General features: G+C 42.9%; 1 protein-coding gene across 2 annotated transcripts in view; it reads right to left on the bottom strand.

The window, feature by feature from the left end:
• The window catches only part of LOC128354507 (histone deacetylase 4-like), a 53540-nt gene extending 36611 nt beyond the window's left edge, over positions 1-16929 (bottom strand). Inside the window, exons 1-2 of one of the 2 annotated variants that reach the window (XM_053314731.1) lie at positions 16846-16929; positions 3068-3136 (exon numbers count right to left, since the gene is read on the bottom strand). In XM_053314731.1, the coding sequence (XP_053170706.1) occupies positions 3068-3136; positions 16846-16867 (91 nt within the window). In that variant the 5' untranslated portion in view covers positions 16868-16929. Of the gene's footprint in view, positions 1-3067; positions 3183-16845 lie in introns of those variants that run through there. The other variant, XM_053314730.1, reaches the window with a different exon arrangement.
• Between the last annotated feature and the right edge of the window lie 3922 nt (positions 16930-20851).

Genomic DNA, 20851 nt, shown 5'->3' with positions numbered 1-20851 from the left:
TCCTGAAGTTTGATGTGGAACATTTTTTAAGCATGAGAGGGAATCTCCGCGACAGTCACGTATAATTCATGATTTAAACAACTCTTTGGGAGCAATTCTCCATCTGAGAACTAGCAGGTTCCTCTCTTCACTACCTTCCATCCTCCCCCTCCTCCTCCTCCTCATTCTTCTTCTTCTTCTTCTTCTTCTTCTTGCTCTGCTTCCTTCCCCCGCACACTCAGTAGCTCCCTCCCACCTTTCTCCCCTCCATCTCCCCGCAACAAATCACAATCTGTTTACAACCCCTCGGGCGCACTCCACAACTCTTCTGGCTCCAATTGCAGATCTATTTATACCAGACAATGCAGAGGGCTGGCGTCTCTGATTTGAGACTCGGTTCGCCGAGTGTATATCCCACGGTCTGACTGCCTGAGCTCCACACTCGTTAGGCTTAATAGATGTCATACTGAGCCAAGCAGAGCTGTTTAGAGCGGCCTCAGTAAAATGTGGCCGAGATCTTTTCTTTTTCTTTAACCATGCAAAGAGATGACAAAGAGGAGACGATATTCTGCGCAGGGTCTCACAGTGAATTTAGCAGCAGGGCGAGATGAGAGGCAACAAGTAGCACATCTGTTGATGGTGGAAAATAGCTGCGGTCGGCTTACTGATTGGTCTCCAAGGGTGGGTTGGGTGAACATCAGCCTACGTTACTTTCTCCCGCTGACTCTCAGCTGCTCTGAATTAAGAGTTTTCCCTCCACGCAAGTCTTGGGAGAAGATAAGAGCCCGATTGTAATCTCGCTCTGAAATGGCACCGTGACCTCTTAAAAAAAAGAACAAGGCAAGACAAACATAGTAGGAGAAAAGAAACAGGGGAGGGTGTGACAGAGGGACGTGTTGAGGTGCAGCGAGTTGTTCTGCCAAAAGCAAGCCATGACTTGTTGCGGACTCAATGACATCATTAAACGGTCTGCAGCGCAGCAGCTGAAGAGGAAGGAGATGGGTGAAAGCGAGGCAGAGACACAACACAAGACGTAGAAGGGTGAAGACGTGCCAGAATTGAGGGACAGTACGTGCAGAAGTCCATCTCAGCCTTTGGCCCGGGACATAAGTCCTGAGTTGACACAGAGGGGCACATAAGATAGTGAACAATCTATGACTGTACTGATTGTACCCTGTTAGAGAGGGAATGATGGCTTGTTTTTCACACAGCTGAAATATTATGTGAACAGCATTGAGTTGTTTGTCTTGGTGTTTGGACTATTGACCTCTCTAAAGATAAATGCACAATAAATACATAAAGACAATAATTATCTTTTAAAAGAAAATAGTGAAAAATGCTCACATCTTCAAATTGTAGTAGTTCCAAAATACTCAATTTAAGGTGATAGAACAGCGAGAAAAAATTTGGCATTTCAGAAGCTGTCACTGTTTTGCATTTTTGGTTAATGAATGAATTGATTTACTTATAGATTAAAGTTCATTTTCTGTCAATCAAATAATAGACTAAACGTTTCATCGCTTGTAAAAATCTTGCCGTTAAGTCAAATGATCAGTTCCATGAATCCTGATGAAACCTGAAGGTTAAGGTATCAAAAAAAGGAGTCACTAAGCAACAACTGTTGCTACTTTGTGTGAAGCCAGACTCAGGTGTTTGCTTTGATTCATGGAGCTCGCCCTGCAGGTGCGGCGACCACTGCTTTGCATTCCATCTGGATCTGACTACATGAACCTCTGACAACTTATAGGCACACAGCAATTTCATTTTGCTTTTACTGGAATCAAGTACTACAAGCTGGAGGGGGGAGGGCGGATGCTACAAAGTGCAGAATAAATGCCCTTGGACAGGTGCTTCTGCGAGGTCCAGGTCACACACACACACACACACACACACACACACACACTATCATCGTGGAGGCCACACGTTCTGTATCCAAGACAACAGATTTCGAGAATATCTGATGAAGTCACTCCAGTGAATTTCAATATTTTATCAGCCTAGCCAGAGGCACGTTGAAAAATAACCCCCCGCCAACAACATGAGAGAACATGTGAAGCCTCAGCGAGGTTTGGGACAAGATAAAGATGAAAGTTAATGGTTGTTTATTTATTCTTCTGAATGCAACAGGCTGGCTGAGCCCTCACACCTTGCTTCACCTACCTGCTCACTACTGATCTGTGAAACCATAGAAAACAGAAAGCTTAGGAGCAGCATGGGGAGTAAAGTATGAATTGCACTTTCACCATTATACTTGAAGAGGGAAAATCCAAGTAGTGCTCTGTGGTGAGTTTAAGTGTGCTCATTACAGAATTAGATAATACATTATGCATATATTACCTCACACTCGTTTCTCGTTCAGATTACCTCATCTCCTTCTGTGGCCCTTTCATTTCTGTACTCTCAGCTCCTCCTCTTCCTCACTGCTATGATGTGTGTCTCCATTTTTCAAGCAAGCTATTGTAAATACAGTAAAAGATTTGGTAGTGTTTTGGCTGTGCTCCAGCACAAAACAGACAAAATACTTGCAGCAGATGGGCTCTTTTGTCCAATGTATTTGCTCCTACTAATACATAAGAAGTAACACAACACCTGATTTGTTTTTTTGGCTCTTAAACTGTGTCAGGAACTTGCAGCAAATGCATCACCAAGATGCACATTTTGCTTGTGACTTTCCTCTGGAGAAATCTCAGAGCAGTTTCACGTAAAAAAACAGCGCGCCTACATTCGGACCGCTCGATTTCCATTCAACAAAATGGCACTGTGAGATAACTGCATGAACGCTACATGCAGGAGTTGGCGCGGACTCTTCTCTAGACTTCCAGAAACCTGTCAGCTGTTGAGACAACTGTGAGTTGATGGTCATTATTTTTGACGCGGGGACTCTTGAAAACACACGCTGAGCTTTCGCAGGTGAAATTATAATTGGAGTGAAACACACAAGCATGCAAAGTCACACAGGATGTGGTTAATAGTGAAATTACATAGGACACACACACTCCCACACCTTCCCACACATACACACACACAGATTTTGGTTTAAGGATGCTGATGCACACACATATACACAAACAAACACACAGTGTCCAACCTGTTGGGATGTGGTTGAGCGCCGATGTCTTCAGAACCTCCAGCGGCTGCTCCTTCCCCAGGATCCCCTCTGTGGGAGAGAGAGAACACTCCGCTTCAAATATGGTCCGCAACATTGAGACGAGCTTCCAGCAACAAACCTGCTAATCAGGCAGTTAAGAGTCCAAGCGAGCAAGCGGGCTTCAGGTCATCAGCACAGTGGCGAGCACATGCTGCGGCGCCACTACCGCCACCTGAGCAACTGAATGATCCATGAGCCCTGGAAAAGCGAGCCGTGAATATGGTGCCCTGAAATCAGCCTGAAATGTGAGCGATACTGAGGGAGCAGCCTTCATCGGCTCGTGTGTGAGTTCAGTGTGCGAGAGGAGGGATGTTGGAGCTCGACTGATACTGCCTGTGCTCAGCATAGCAAATGTGGCTGGCAGCAGCGGCAGAGAGAGAGAGAGAGAGAGAGAGATGGGGAGGAGGGGGAGGTGGTGGTGGTGGAGAGGAGGAGAGGGGAGGGAGAGAGGTAAAAATAGCTCACCCTTTTGTGTATAACAGCACATGCGGAGCACGCACACATAACGCACACACATGCAGACACAAAGACACACTGCGCTCCTCTCCTGCGTGTGTGTATACTTGTCCATGGGTGTGTGTGCGTGCGTGTGTGTGTGCAAGTGTGTAGGCTGTAATTATAGTGGCAACATGAAAAGGCTTTTGTAGCTGCCGAGCCCTGGGAAGACATGGCTATAAAAAGCAGAGCGACAGAGAGGGGCGGAGGAGGAGAAGGAGGAGGAGGGGGAGGAGGAGGAGGAGAAGAAGGAGGAAGAGGACGCATCGGGGGAGAGGGGGAAGACAGAGGTAAGGAGGGGAGAGAGGAGAGGGAGGCGAGGAGGATGAGGCGATGGAAAGATGGAGGAAAAACAACGAAACAGCGCAAAAAGGGAGGAGAGGATGGAATTGAGATGCAGCGCAAGTGCACAAAAAGCTGACCCACACACACTATATTACACAGACACATATATGTGTGTATGTGTATGTGTGTGCATGTGTATATATTTTTAGCTGTATTCATGAGCACCTGATCCATATATATTCACAGTACAAGGCTTAAAAAACATCTGAGGCGCCCAAACATGCAATTATTCCTTTGGATAGGAGATGAAACCCATGTAAAATCCCTTTGGAGGAATAAAGGAGAGGAAAACAGGCGAGCGTCTCACTGTGCATGATCTATTTCTGAAATTCTCTCTGGACCAGACGTACACACAGACACACATATACTAAATTAGCCGTGAAGCTCAAGGATGCATTGCACACTGATTGTGTGTGTATGCGTGTGTGTGTGCATGCGTGTTCGTCTCACGCCACCTTGCATGAATGGCTGCACCTCTGATGCACCAATTCCTGCGAGGACTTGGGTGTGGATGGGATCACATTTGGTCCTGCTCAAAACGAATCTCAACATGCGCATGCACACACCTATACTCTCACACACTCACACACACACACACACACACATACATACACTGGGTTTATTTCCCTAAATCCTCTAACCGCTGGCTGCCACATATTGTTGCGTGATGTATTGTCATTAAAAACAAATGACCTCAACACAGGTGCCATTCAAATAACTTTTGCTCTCGTGCATACACAGTGTCAGACTTTATGTAAAAGGTGCGAAAAACAACAAACAGGTGGCGGCGGCGGCTCACACGTCCATGCCTCTCCAACAACAAAACACATCCCCATCAAGGATAGTTGATATCGCTTGACGAGCCCATTCAAATGGCACGCACGCCGCTTCGTTTTGCAATGGAAATGAGGTGCATCAGTGTGTGATGACACCTGTGGCTCGGAGTAATTCTACACCGGGTTTTGCACAAAATTGCTGGTGGCAGCTTTACATCTTAAGTGCAGGGAATTAGGGGGACAGATGTCTTTGTCCGCGGTTAGTTTGACAAAGTGTATAAGCTTTCAGTCCAAAACCGCACCGCTGATACCTGAGATGCACGTGGAGGAAGCGCAGGTGTGTACAAACACGACACACACATCCCCGACGAGTCAGAGCGGGAGACCAGGACGCAAGGGAGAGCGACGTAATGAAGAGGAGAAGTTCCCTATACCTTGGCAACAGGGTCTATCAGTCTTGAATGTAGCCTAGTTACCCAGCAGCCCCCTCCTCCCTCCAGCTCCTGCTCTCTCTTTCTCTCCATCCTCCTCTCTTCTTGGTCCCACTGGGCAGGCATCGGGAGACGTGGAGCTATAAATAGCCTCAGCTAGGCCCGAGGCGGAGAGTCAGTCAACTCAAGCTAATGCAGCTCCGGCTCGTCGAAAACATGCATGTTATGATCGGTGCAGTAAATGGTGAGGGATGCAGGAGTAATGAGATAACCAAATGGTGAGGAGGCTTTGGCGTAGATTTGTGACAGCGCGGGGGCACGGGCAAGCTCGACCCGGTCTTGGCACGGACAGCATACTTGCATGTTGACAGAGGCCTTTGTTGCATAGGAGAAATGAGACGTCTGTGTGTGCCACTGTGGCGTTTACAAAGCGAGACAGTGACAGAGAGAGAAAGAGAAAGAGAGGAAGGATGCTCCAGCCTCATTACATTCACTGCACTTCCGTTCTGGCTGCTTCGTCCAGGGTGACTCCAGCGAGCAAGGTGAACCAGACAGGAACAATACGATTAATCAAACACGCCTCTCCTTGAAGAGCCTTTTCCTCTGGGTCGCAAATTTGCTTCCCGAGGGCACCGGCTGACGTCATGGCGACTGATAAAAAGAGAATAGGTGACCCTTGTGTGAGCCCGCCACCAGTTTGCGTCCCGTGAACGGTCGGAAACAACCATCTGACCCTCATTTCATGCTGGTAGAGTCGGAAAAATACGGCGGTAATGCAATTTGGTGTGGTGTGTCTAAGCACTTCTTTGTGCTCCTCAGTGAATGCTGTCATTTGATATAAAATCACAAATTAGTTATGAATTGGTTATTATATTGCGGGTGTCTGTTGCACGTCCAAAACACATTACAGTCATGAGGTCAGCAGACCAATGAAGAGACCAATAAACTGCTGAGATGCTGCAACTAAAAACGGATCCACAATGTCACAAAGAGTAACGAATGTGCTCAAATTGTTGGATATAGAAAGATGAGCACGGTAGCAATGCCTGCACTAAATCTGCAGTTCAGATTTATGAATTTAATATGATCATTGGATAAGGGTTTGTATGAGATTTGTTAACTCATTTATAATTTAAGGAGTGTGCATTCAGAGCTACTATTGAGAAAGTAGTAATTTCATGAGTATGAGCTGCCACTTGATTCAGACATTTCAGTCAAACCAAAGAGAAGAGATGCTTGATTTCACTTTTACAAACCATCTCTGCTGTTATGCTGTTATACTGATACCTTTTGTTCCTGATCACTATATTATTCATGGGAAACCAAACAGCTCAAATGAAATACAACTTCAACCATTACATTTCTGATTTGGTTTAGTTTTTTCTTTTGGTTCACTTTTGACAGGATTTCAAGATTCATCACTACAAAAGGTTGTTTTAATGCACCCTTTGGCAGCCACATCAGATGCCCTAAAGCTTTTGGGCATCAGAGCATCAGAATTGTGTTTCCAACCATCCAGGTCAAGCTGCCCATTGTCTTTCCCTGACTAGGCTTCAGCCCCCCTGCTGTGACCCACTGAAGCAGTACAGAAAATCAATAGACGCATGAATTATTGAACTTCATCTTCATCCAGACTGATTTTGTCACTATTTGCACACAGTCAAGTCTGAACGGACGTCCATAATGATGGTGTCGCACATGGTTGCTATGAGATTTGTGATGCAACTGTAAAGCTTTGGTCGTTAGGCCGAATGCTTCACAACAACAAACACCCACAATGTGTGAGATGACAGTTGCTCTGCATCTACTTAAAGAGAGTAACAGGTGCATCATTGTGAGTTTTATTAATATCTTTTATATATTTTTGTGTTTCAAGACCGGGAATGGATCACACTGTAATCTGCAGATATAACCGTAGCATTTCCGTGATGTCTAGGCCAGACATCCATGTTCAATGTCAGGCAATGTGGAGCATCATGTCTAAAGGATGGGACTCCAAGGTGACAGTGTAAGCTGTAATTGCCGCTGACAGCTCCTCGGGAGAACACACTGTATCCCGTTTCTCAGCTGGCACGAGACAAAAAACACACGGACAAAAGATGCATCCCTTTTCTTTCATTAGCTCATGCTCTCTCTCTGCTGTCTCTATCCTAATACCAATTAAAAACACAGCTTTTCTAATGTTCCAGGGCGTCCACCCTGCATAAAGGCCATGATGATGTGTTTGTTTTTGGAGGGGGAGGGTGCGGCGGGACCAAGTGGGTGCACGAGGACAAAGCTGAGATTGTGCATGTAGGGGGTCAGCCGTTGCACGAGGGACCCCCCCTGGGTTTGTTCTGGGATGGACTGGTAGTCATGTTCAGCCAAGTTGGTGGCACATGGGAGGACAGAACTGACAAACTGTCTGGCTGGCAGGAAACTCATCTCTGTTCACTGGTTCCAGCAAAGGAGGGAGGGTGCGGCATTGTGGGAACACGCCGCCGAAGTGCATTTTGCAATCTGCCACAATTTCGTAATTTGGCTTTGTAGGATAGAAACAACATGTCAGCACAAGTGGACGGCAGACAAACGTGACAATAAGGCTTGAAATTACCCTTGATGAGGATAATGCTCAGATCACAATGACCGCTGTACAAAGAGGCAGTGGTTGTGTCATGCATGCACTTGTCCCATGCTCCTTTTTTTAGCAGCACGACACACGGCAACGCACCGCTCAGTTGTGAAGAGAAGAATCAACGCGGGAGACCAAAAATAATGATTGTTTGTTCGCCATGCACACACGTGCGCATATCTTGTGTGTGTGCTTCTAAAAATAGACTCAGGGATAAGCCGGGCCCTCTTTATTGCAGTGAAAGCTTTTAACCCCTTCACCCCTGGATTTATGCAGTGTGATGTGTGATCGCATACATTTGGAGGAGTGGATAAAAAAGGGGTCACTGAATGGCTGTTAAATGGAAAATAGGTAGAGAGAAATGTAAATTAAACCGCCTTTATACTTTGGCCTTTTTTTAGCAAATCTCTCTATAGACAATCACTGCAGAGGAGAGTTCACTTTTATTTTAGGTTAAATCTTTGAGATTCTCACTTCACACTCCAATAGTTACACACCTGTCATGTCTACTGTAGGTCAACCATGGCCTTGTTGGACCACTGAGCAGCTCTACTTGACCGGTTTCCTCACTTTCCTTTACTGGGTGAAACAAAAGTGCTTCATTTTTTTCCATTTACAAGCTAGTCAGAGATTCAAGCCAGTCCCAAGACCGTTCCTTAAATCTCTAAGCCGCTGCTGCCTCCTTAATAGTATCTGGCAGGTGTAATAAAAAGCAAATCCATAATATAGACTTATAGCCATCTGGAGATCTGTGTGCATACTGTACTGTGGTGTTTATCAAAGACAGGGTTGAGACTAAAGATGGTTCACATGAGGCAAAAATGGGAGAAAGCTGCTGGCTGTCAAAAAATGAAAATCTGCAATCATGAGGGGTAAACAGTTACTCATATGTACAAATGAATGGTAGTTTAAGATGTCAATCATTTTTCAGGCTCTAGCATTTGTGATAAGAGAAAGAAGACTGCCAGCAGCACAGTGATATTGAGCCTGCCCTAATAAACCTACAAGATTACTTTTTGGTCACGACAACAATTACCTGAGAGGGTCAGACACAGCCCCCATGATTTTTAGTCATGATCAGTCATGATCCTTTAGGAGGTGTGGGCGCTTAACACCTACGACCCACCTGAGTACCATTTCTTAAAGGTGACATAAGCGATATGAGATTGTTTATTTGTGAGTGTACACACATGCCTGCACAGTGTGGTAAGCTCTTCGGTGACTCTTGTGTGATTTTTCCTACGCAAGAGAAGGAAAACCCTACACCAGGGTATATGTGTGAGTGTTGTGTTACACCCTACACTATGTCATCTGTAGTACTGTTGAAGTCAGCAGCAGTCCCTCGTCATCCCCGCCACAACTCCCAACAGACAACAAAGTAAAAGTGAACAATAACACACACCAGGACTATCTAGCAAAAAAAAGTTCCAGTTTTCAGACCAGATTCAGAAAAAAACTGTACATTACTTATCGAAATAGTTTGACATTATAATATTTGGTGGGAAATAGATGAGATGATCAACACCGCACTCATGTCTGTGCAGTAAATAGTTAGAGTAAGCAGGAGATTAGGGCTGCAACAAATTATTATTTTCATTATTGATGAATTTGATTTGTTGCTTGGTCTATAAAATGACAGAAAAATTTCCATCACAGTCAAGTCTTAACGTCCATGATGGTTGGCGAATGGTTGCTAGGAGATTTGTGATGCAACTGTAAAGCTTTGATCGCGAGGCCGAATGCTTCACAAGTACAAACACCCACAATGTGTGAGTTGCTCTGCATCTACTATGCATAGAGAGTAACAGGTGCATCATTCTGACTTTTATGATTTTTTTTTTTTTATGTTTCAAGTCTAGGAATGGATCACACTTTGATCTGCTCACATAACAGTAGCGTTTCCTTGATGCCGAGGCCAGGCATTCACAATTCCTGTCAAACATTGTAGAGCACCTTGTCAAAAAGGCACAAGGATGAGGCTCAGAGGCGGCAGTGTGAACCGTAATTGCCGCTGACAGTTCATTGGCAGAACATACTGTATCCCGTTTCTCAGCTGGGACGGGACAAAAGACACAGGGACAAAAGACAGAGCGAAAATAATAATTTTGGGAAACAAATTATTACTTTCATTGTTGATTAATCTGATTAGTTGTTTACTCTATAAAATGACAGAAAATGGTGAAAAATATTCATCAAAGCCAAGTTTTAATGGACGTCCATGATAGTGCCGCACATGGTTGCTAGGAGATAATACAACTGTAAAGCTTCGGTCGCTAGGCATTCAGCCTGGCGACCAAATGCAAAAAGGCATAAGGATGGGGTTCCGAGGCGGCAGTGTAAACCGTAATTGCCGCTGACAGCTCGCTGGCAGAACAAACTGTATCCCGTTTCTCGAGTGGGATGAGACAAAAGACACACGGACAAAAGATGCGTCCCGTTCCTTTCATTAGCTCATGTTCTCTCTCTGCTGTCTCTGTCCTAATACCAATTAAAAACAGAGCTTTTCTAATGTACTGGGGCGTCCATCCTGTTGAAAGCCACGATGAGGTGTTTTTGGAGGGGTTGAGCGCATCATCACAGTTCCAGAGCCCAAGAAGACATCCTCAAATGTCTCGTTTTTTCCAACCAACAGCAGAACCCACAAATATTTAGTTTACGGTGCTATAAAACAGAGATAAGCAGCAAGTCCTATACCTGATCGACTAATCAAATAATTTACTAAATGTTTCAGGCCTACATGAGTGAGCAACTAAACAGCTTGATGTAGTTGTTTTTTGGTGAAATTGTTCCTTTATTTTTCTGTTTTAATTGGTGTTTATTGTTTGCCTAACAGCAGCACCAAATCTTTCAAAAAATGTTTGTCATCTCCAAACTTTCTGTGGATATTACTCTCTGCCTTTGTACAGTAGTTTCCATATTTGACTGACTGAGTGTTTTCATATCAGAAATGAAAATTCACTACCAGGAAGTAAGTCAGGTGGGTGGCAATAGAAACTGTACTGTCACCTCATACAGTATATCTTCATTTAGGGAATTGTGTCAAGTGCATTTGACACTGCATGAGTTTTTAAAACCGACAGAGTAAAGAGACTGTAGGCAAATAATAAATCATGAGGGAAACTGGTAGGTAATATAAACACACTCTTACAATTCCATGTTAATCTATGTCTATATAAACAAAGCCTTCACCAATGCACAAACATAACAAGTTTGTGCAAAACAACAGTCTGTATATTATATGAAAAGCAGCGTAGTAGAGTTGCCTGAGGAGACTAATCTTGAATAACAGCCCAAATAATTCAACTCCCTCACCTGTATTAATTAGTGTTTATTTGATTGTATTTCACAGTCCTTCCTGTTTGTATTGTATTTGAAGGTTGCATATATACCTAGAAACTGTTGTACTTGTAACCTAGATACCACTGAGCCTTCGAGGAAAGGAGCACTGTGTCAAGTTCACAGGTTCAGAGCCGCAGAAGGTGCTCACGCCCACACATACCCTGCAAAATAAAGCAGTAGGAATCTGATCTGAACACGGGTTATATGCTATAGGAATGCTTTTAATAGAGTTTGTGGAATGTGTTATTTTTTTAATCGCAAATAAGTTCAACCCTCTCATTCACAAATAATCACATACTGTACCTTGGCACTTACTTAACACTTGCTGGCCTCAGTGTGTGTGTGTGTGTGTGTGTGTGTGTGTGTGTGGATGAGTCATATGCAGACCCAGTTCTTGCTCCATTGGTAAACACTGCAGACTTTCCTGGAAAGCCCATGCACTTCTGACTAAGGCAAAAAAGAATCGTTGCCAGCTAGTGGCATCACCATCTCTCTTTAATAAGACAGTGGAGTACCTGAGGAGGCCTTTTTTAAAACTCATCTCTTTGTCTTTTTCAATTATAGCTCATTTTGCCAACATCAGTTTCACAATGAAGCATCTGAAGTGAGGCAGGTTTCTGCAAAAACACTGACACTAGTGATGAATGTGGACCAATTTTTCCAAGAAAGATGAAAATAAATTTACGTACGGTCATCTGTCATCATACTGTCACTTTTTCCACTGTAAATATGAGATATTAGATTTAACTTTCTTCTGCTGTATCACACAGGATTTCTTGGACTGGTTGTATGCATAGCCATAAACAGTATAAGTTACAAAGTGCAGATTACAAATCCTTTGTTGTCATTTTTTTCATAGTTGTTATATCTGTGGCATGAAAGTGAAATATCTACTTCTTCTCTCTATTACCATTTGTAAAATACATTTGCCCCTCATTGGAAGGGGTGTTTTTCCTCACATCCACATTTAAGTGAATGTGGTTTAAACACACAAACTTGTGGTTTCGTGTAGTCCCCCTCTTTATCTGGACAGGGGGCATCCCAGACTGTCACCAAGAGCTGATAGGGGTCCTTGGCAAGTGACCACAACCACAGAGGGACCCCAGAGAATCACTGGAAAGCAGCTAGCCCTCGCTATGATGAGTAAAGGAGAATGTACAGCTAAACAAACTTTTAAATGGGTTTTAAATCAGTTACCAAACGAAGATAATCATTAATTAACTGGTTTAAAGTTATCTTAGTGTAAGTTAGTCATTCATGCTTTGGCAAAAAACAAACGTTTAACAGGTTTAACAGGGCTGTTGTCACGGAAACATAAAGAAATCATGATTCAGCATGTAACCTGTCATGATTTGAGCTTTCTGGAAAAAAAGTTTCTCTGACAGTGTGTGTGTGTGTGTGTGTGTGTGTGTGTGTGTGTGTGTGTGTGTGTGTGTGTGTGTGTGTGTGTGTGTGTGTTCTAACAGTTGCCTTCCTGAGTGTAACATTTGCAGAAACCGCCCTGTTCAATAAAGCACAGTCAACATGTTAGCTCATTGCTAAGCACGAGTGTAAAACAAATGTCGCCGGCTAATGTGCTAAAGCTCTCGGCACACAGAGTAATCACTCCTGTGCAAACACTCCAGCCTGTTTACTGATATGCCCGCAAAAAAGACTGATGTGACGGCCTTATCAGTCTGACCCCCTTTTGTTCCAGGAAACATAAACCTAACAAAGCGATTTACATTTCACTTTTCTAGGAAGAGATTTATGGTAAATTATATTTAATCTAAAAATCCCGCTGCTGCTGTAATAAAGAAAATGAGTAAGTCCTGGATCAAAAAACGTGCGCGCTAGTAAGCTCATTTACAGATTACAAAAAATGGCACACAAGCAGGCACGCTCGCAAACATAACCACATGAGGGTGAACATGCATGCAAACACACACACACACACACACACACACACACACACACACACACACACACGGCTTTACTTAGAGGGCTGCTAGCTGATTGGAAATTATAGCTCAGAAAAAGTTGGCAGCTTCGGATCACACTGCAAACACAAGAGTACAACAAAGCCGTGGATGTGAGAGTCTCATTGTTCACCCCGAGAACAAAGCCAATGCTGTTTAATTAACACTAAATATAAAACAAATTCAGCTTAACAGTGGCAGTGGCAGACAACCCCAACGCAACCTAAAGCCCAAGGATAAAATTTTCCCTGTATCCATTTCTAAATTATTAAAATCTTTCAAACAGAGCGTACACCTTACTCTGACAGGCGCCACCGGGTCAGAGTGTTTTTCACATTTCATGTCTTTAAATGTTTCTGTCTGTCTCCCTGCATGCACCAACATCCAACAAGTGTGTCTCCGAGCTGTCATTCAAATATGAAAAGCAACACCTCAAATTGACGCCCACGTCGGGCAGCGCTCCGAGGAACCGACATCCTCTGAAGGCTTTTCAGAGGCAAACGAGGCAGTGAGAAACGGCAGCTGCAAGTATGAATCGTCCCTCCCGGACGCACAAAAGATCACAGCTATTTTAGTTTTGGTGTGAGGTGAGTTAACACAGGTGATTGGCAGGTTCTGGGTAGCCCTCTTTGGCCCTCTGGTGGGAAGGCGTTGTGGAGATGAGAGGTAGCGGAGGGCAGAGCGAGAAATTAAAAACTACTAAATCTTGTAATATTTTGACAAGAGCTGGTTAGTTTATCTGCTCTATCAGCTGCTGCAGGCCGTCGCCAGAGAAGAGTGAAGTTTCCTGCCTTGGCTGTGTTCACAGCTGGGCAGTGATTCAACACTACTGTTTGTCTTTTTCCAACTGAATCCTATTGTGATGAAATGATGATGGAGATATCATTTAAGACAATTTAAAAGACAATTAAACTGTCGGATCACTTAGAGTTCACTTAGTTTATATACATATGTATATATTGTGGCATCAGGCATTTTTGCAGACAGGTAATCAGACAGGTAATGTGAAACATATGCAACAAAGGTCTCCAACCAAACAACATTGCGATTATATGGTAATAATGCTCATTGCAAATCAAAAGCCAGGGCTTCAGCCTGCATTGAAATTTAACCTCTACTTACGCCTCAAACTGACATCAGATTGTTCATGCATGCATTTGTTGCTAAGGGGGTTTGCGTTGTCTACCTGCATATGGGACATATTTGGGCATGACCATGGCATTGATGTATGTGAGATGTTGATGTTCTAAGTAAAGAATGAAAAAAAAATGAAATCCAACATCTATAGTTTGTTTACATAGCCTCCATCGCTTAACAGAGCGGGCTCATCAGAAAGGGGGTTCTTAAAGAGACAGGAGCTAAAAGAGCCTGTTTCAGACACAGGCTGAACTGAGGGGCTGCATTAAGAGGTGCTATAAGATAAATAAGACATTATTATAAGACAATAACATTTTTGACTGGAAATCCTTTAGAAATATTCCAGGAGAGCCCCAAAATAAAAATGCAGACCTGGTAATGTGCATGATACATCCTCTTTAAGACATCTGTAAGTCTTTAAGATATAAATCAATATCTTTAACTGCATCAAGGACCATTTTTGGCCTCTTTGCAAACAAAATAGTTACACAAATGTATCATATAAAAGCTCACAAACAAATTAGCAGCCTTGAATTTAGATATATTTCTATTTTTAAAGGCAAGCTGTCTGTGGGACTGGTTTAGTTCTAACTTTTAAACTAATCAACAATTATTTTGATAACTGATTCATCGCTTTAGTCATTCTTAGTCACAAATATCGAAATGTTCAAACTCCAGCTTCTCAAATATAAATGTTTTCTGGTTTCTTTAGTCTTGACAGTGAGTCAGTGATAGCAAACTGAATATCTGTTTTGGGTTGTGGTCTGTTGATCTAGAGTCTAGACAAAACAAGAGCTTGACATATTAACCATTTAGTGACATTTTAAAGACCAAACAACTGATTGACATTGGCTTTTATCATCTACAGTATCACCGTCTGATTGTAACATTGTTCAAATAAGAACAGTGGTTGATAAGAAAAACTCAAATACAGTAGCACAGATTAGTAACCATCCTTTTTTCCTCTATATTGTTGTTGATTTAAAGGTGATGGACACACCTCTGATCATTTTACCTGTCACTTTTCATATGTTAACTCATATCACTGTCAAAATGATCTCTCTGGATTAGAGGGGCATTAATTTGATCGGCCCGTGGTTGAAGAGGAGACGAGTGAAAGTGTGGAGGAATTAGAATAGGCTATCTAATGATAACTGTTGAGCCGCACTAATCCGAGGTTGATCTAACGATGTAATGTGCTCGGCTCTACTTGGGGATGGAGAAAGAGTGGGTGAGTCTCTGTGGACAAAATGTCATCACTGAACGAGACACGAGCAACTCAGGCTCATTTAACGGAGTGTGATATACCTCCTTAACCCTTTGTGGTGCGTTCACGTGTCGTTGATGGAGTTGTTTGAGTGCAGAGGACGCCGACTGAGGCTTCAAGTCCTTCATATCCCTCGGGGTCTGGTTGTTACCTCAGCTGTGGTATTTATAGTGCACACACTCCCAGGTGTACAAAGTAAACACGGTCGACACTGTCAGGTACCACACCGACCAGGGCGGGAAGCTCACCTTTTCATCTGCCAGCTGCTTACCAAATTATTTATCAGCTCACTAAAACACGAGCCAAAGCATCTAAACTGAGCTTGATTAGGTGTCAAAGTGGAAAGTAGACTCTCGTAGACTCTCTGTTAATGAGCTCGTGTTATGGACTTTTTTCCCTCTCACCCTCCAGAGCTCGTTCATTTTTGAATCGAGCCCGTTAACCGTAACCCGTTCTCATCACTACACACGACAGTTGAAAAATTTCTTGAAGTGACAGATCTGCGTTTCTTCAGTGCACGTTCAGGGTTGATAATAAAGATGAGAGGTGAAAAGGTGCTTGTCCTGTCCCCAAAAATCTAAATAAAAACTTCTTCTTCTTACAAACAAGTATCCAAAGCCTGATATTTAACATCTGATGACCTGATGACTCACACACTGAAACCGCCACATCCCAAGTTTAAATCCACTCATTGATGTTTGTTGTATTTTATTCCCTTCTTCTTCTCTATGTGTCCTGTACTGTATGGTGCCCAATAAAGGCACAAAATGCCTTCACTACTGTTTGAATAACATTTGCTAAAAACTACAGTGCCCAGTTGTTTTAGGAGGTGACAAGCCTTTTTTTAATATAACTATACATTTGTGACTCATTTTAAGAGATTTACGTCTTCAGTAGGAACGAATGAGCTTGAGGCCACAGACAGGGTAGGAAAGTTGGAAAGTACTGAGAAGCAAACTAATGCAATACTGGTTTGGGAGTTTTCATGGGATTTGTTGATGATGTAAAAATAACAAAAATGTAGAACATAGCTTATTTTCCTTTAATTTCCAAAAAGGCAAATGAACATCTGCAGTAATAAAGAGAATCTAAGTGACTCAGAGGCTTCAGATGCATCAACTTAGTAAGGGAAAAAAAAGGAGGGGGGGGGGTGTTATCAGCTGGATGCATGGGTCTCACCTTGCTTTCTATCGTCACTCGAGGCTTAAAATTCTCCAAAAAAAAGTTGCTTAGTCAAACTGTGATGGTGTAACTTTATCTTACAGGCTTGAATATAATAAAAAAAATGTGAGTGAACCACACAATTCATGCTGACAGGCAAGGACACGGGAAGTATAACACTAATGACAAAGATCTTACCTTGGTGGCTGTGTGACGTCATCGCTGACAGGTCGGTCCAGGTGCCAGTGCAGCACAGCAGGCGTGTGTATATATGTGTGTGTGTGTGTGCAGATGTGATTTACAGAGTGGCAATCAGGGGAATCGTTATCCTGCCAAAGCCTTGGACGTGTGTTTTGGACGTGTGTGTTCAGGCTGATCCAGCAGGACGGTCCCTCAAGGATCCTTCAGACGACCAGCGGTGGCAGCAGCAGCCAATCCCCATGAGCCTTCTGTGTTTGACTACTCCAACGATCACTGTCTAGCAACCTATCAGTGAGAAGAAAAAAGGAATATGTCACCCCTTTTTATCTTTGAAACTAAAACATTTACGTTCTGAACGAGCAAATTCTTGTGATATTTAAGCTTTTTATCTACAATTTACACAAGCAAGAAAAGAAATCAATGAAAGTGGCACACAAACAAGATATTCTATTAATATCTCAAGACACAGCACGTTTACCAGTGACTTACAGTATTGATCGTGACATTAATTTAGACACGACAATTAAAGTCTTGGATTCCACTTACAGTATAGATCCGATATAACTGGTCATCTATAATTATCAAAAGAGACTAATGTCCGTCATGGCTAAGATGTATAGTATTTACAGTTAGACAAAGTAAGTCCACTTATCAGTTGTTTATATTGGCAGAGTAAAAATGCTATTTGCATGGATAGCAAGGACAAGAAGCCAACTTCTGCTGCCTCCTGGTGTCACATGACTGCAAGATTATACCAAGAAATTGTTGTGTTGTTTAAAATAACTGAAATGTGGTTAAATGCCAATGGAAACACCTGCGTTGAGGGCAATAGAGAAAATGCAAAAGAAGCCATCTTTGAAAGTTGTCTGACTGAAAAAAAAGTGTCAATTAAATTTAAATATTTATCTTTAATCAACATCTTGAGATTTTCAGCTTTTCATTTGATCAATTATGCAGTCCTTCTGATAGATATACACCCCAAGTTTTTTAAGGTGGAACACCCCGAGACAGCTGACGAAAACTCAATACGACCCTAAGCCAAACTTCGTGCTTACACTGCAAAGCAGCTGTAAACCAATCGGGCAATAAATTGCTTGCCCTGGACATAGTTCCTGTTCGACTGGGGTGAAAAAATATGGAAAAAAGTATCATGTATTACTTTCATAGTCATGTAAGTCTCATGAACGTGTGATTTTTACAGAGCTGGAAGCTTTGATTCTTCTCTTTGTTTTTGCAAGTGACTGATTGGCCTTTCGCTGTTTCTGGAAATAAACGATTGTTCTTTTCTTTGTTTTCAGAGAGTCGCCCCAAATTCCTGGAGCCTGGAGCAGGGGTGTCAGATGTAATCACGGCTCCAGCCCAGAGCATCAAGTCGACTTTACCACCACGAATAGAAAGGGGCAAAACTGCCCGGGGGCGAGGTGGGTGTGGGGGTAGCGTGCTTGTACACGCCCTTGTGTGTGTGTTGGCAGAGGTCTCGGAGGTCCTCTGATGCAGGATGGTTGTGTGTGTAAAGGGGTGGAGGGGGGTTGGGTCTCAAGACAAGAGGGCCAGACAGTGCAGTCATGGGACAAATTGCCCCCGAAAAAAAAAAAGTCGGTCACTGCACTTGCGCTTTGTGATGGGAGAGGCAAGGAGGGGGCAAACGTGTGTGTCACGGGGAGTAGCTGACACTCCAGGGGGGATCCAAGCAACACCATTCTCCTGGGGCATCTCATCTGTCTCGGGAGGGTGTGTGTGTGTGTGTGTGTGTGTGTGTGTGTGTGTGTGTGTGTGTGTGTGTGTGTCCTAGGCCATTGTCCCTAAAAGAGCTTGCTTGATGCAGGGTGACAGATCTGGGGAGACAAGCCCTGAAGCTTAAAGTGAAGAAATAATAACCACACAGAGCTGGAAAATTGGGTTAAAAACAGAGTTAATGGTGGGAGAAATAACAAGTGGAATCAACTACATTTGCACCAAAAAAAAATAGATAGATTTCTCCAAAATAAAAGCATGAGTTAACATCCACTATGCATCACACTATAGCTGCTACAAATGCCTGCTCCTAAAACTCCCTAACATATCTTAACAACAAGTAAAAATCACAAATCTCTCCCTGTACAAACCTTCTCCTACGCTTCACGCCAGCTTCAAACCAGCCCTAATATGCTGGCTTTGATGTTGCTTTAACAGCTTCAACGCCCCCATTCACAAAAAAAAGAAAGATTGACGCATGCAGAGAATTACCACCGCCCATCCCGAAACCATTCACACACACACAGAAACACACACATACTCTCAAAACGCACACTTACGCAGGCCTGTGCCTTCATTTTTACGCATTTTTCTCGCCAATAACACGGGTATAAAGGCGAAAGAGGCGTGCTGGCTATGTTGTATTAAAGCCTACAGCTCGGCCACGCTCTAAAAATAGCTCAGCAACAATCGGCATAATAAACATCGCCTGTTCAATCCCCCCCTCTCTCTCTCTCCACACCCTCCCCTCCTTATTGCCTACACACTTCCCGCCCGCTACAGCGCAATAAACCGTATGGAAATGTGTAGCTTTTTAAACATGTGAAAAAAAAAAATCACTCCTACCAGAAGAGTGGGTACGGTTCAAGCTCAAAAGGGAAACGGCGAGGAATAAAAGGGGGTGAAGCCCCGGAGTGGAAAGTTCAGCCCCGGACATTGTTTTGATGAATCCTGTCTGTGCATCGCATCCCCTTTGCCTGAATATCAACATCAAAGCAGCGCAGCTCGGCTACACATATTCATCCCGAGAGGACACACACAAAGTAGCTAACAGCTCACCTAAACACGCCAGGAGGTAGCCACACGTCCCAACATGTGTCCCGCGGGGTTTTTTTTTTTTATTCCTCTCCCATGTTAGACTCCGCGCAAAGGAGAGAGAGAGAGAGAGAGGAGAGAGAGAAGAGGAGGAGGGGGGAGACGAAAAAATTCATCTCCTGACAGATTCCGCCATACTGGATTTTTGTTACAGCCCCAGCAGCGTCACATGGAGCGCCCCTGCATTTACCAGAGGCGGGGTTAGCCTGCTGAAAATGTGATTATCTGCGAGTGTGTGTGTGTGTGTGTGTGTGTGTGTGTGTGTGTGTGTGTGTGTGTGTGTGTGTGTGTGTGTTGTGGTGATTTGGATGAAAGCTTGTGATTATGTCTGTCACTAATAAAGAGAAAGTCTGCGGAAGTGTCCTGCAGTGCGAGAGATATTACTGTAATATTCAAACATGCATCTCCTATATATATATATATATATATATATATATATATATCTCCTTTAGGACTGTGTTTCACCCAGTTATGAGTTTTTATTAACTTTTTTTTCTTGCCTTATTGGGTTTTTATAGTTTGTGGCATCCTATAATATTATTATACAGTCTCATAGGCAGTGGTGGAATAAAACTAAATACTACTTTCAATACTTTAAATTTAATATTTTAACCCCTAGACCCCAGTATACTTCTTTGTAATATCTCACATTGGCTCACATTATTCTATCATTCCAATTTGTTTTATAACTTTGTCAATTATTCATATATTATTTGTTTCTATATTTTAATTAGTACTTAAAAAAACAACAACAATGTATTGGGGACCCAGGGGAACCCATTCCAAACCACTGAATTCTATCCATGCAATTTTAAATTGATGGAACTATTTATAGATTTCATGTTTGCCATGGGTCCTAATTTAAAGTATCTATTGGGGGGTAGAAAAGGAGACAGACAGAGATGTAGCAGACACAGATTTCTGCTCTTTTTTCCCCTGTTTCATACAGTAGTTCATTCTTGGGGTATCCTGGGACCCCAGTCAGTAGTCATTGTATGTTAAATATGTTGGTAGGATGGGGTTAATGCAGACAGTCTTTTTATGCAGTGTCATTTTTGTCACTTTTACTGAATAAAATATTTCAATATCTTATAACCACTGTATTGTATATCCAAACCACAGTATCAAAATATACCTATATTATTTATATCAGGATCTATTATGTTGACAGTGA

The sequence above is a fragment of the Scomber japonicus genome, chromosome 24 (genome assembly GCF_027409825.1).
Source record: "Scomber japonicus isolate fScoJap1 chromosome 24, fScoJap1.pri, whole genome shotgun sequence".
Taxonomy (NCBI): Eukaryota; Metazoa; Chordata; class Actinopteri; order Scombriformes; family Scombridae; genus Scomber; species Scomber japonicus.
This window is presented reverse-complemented; position numbering and strand designations above follow the sequence as displayed.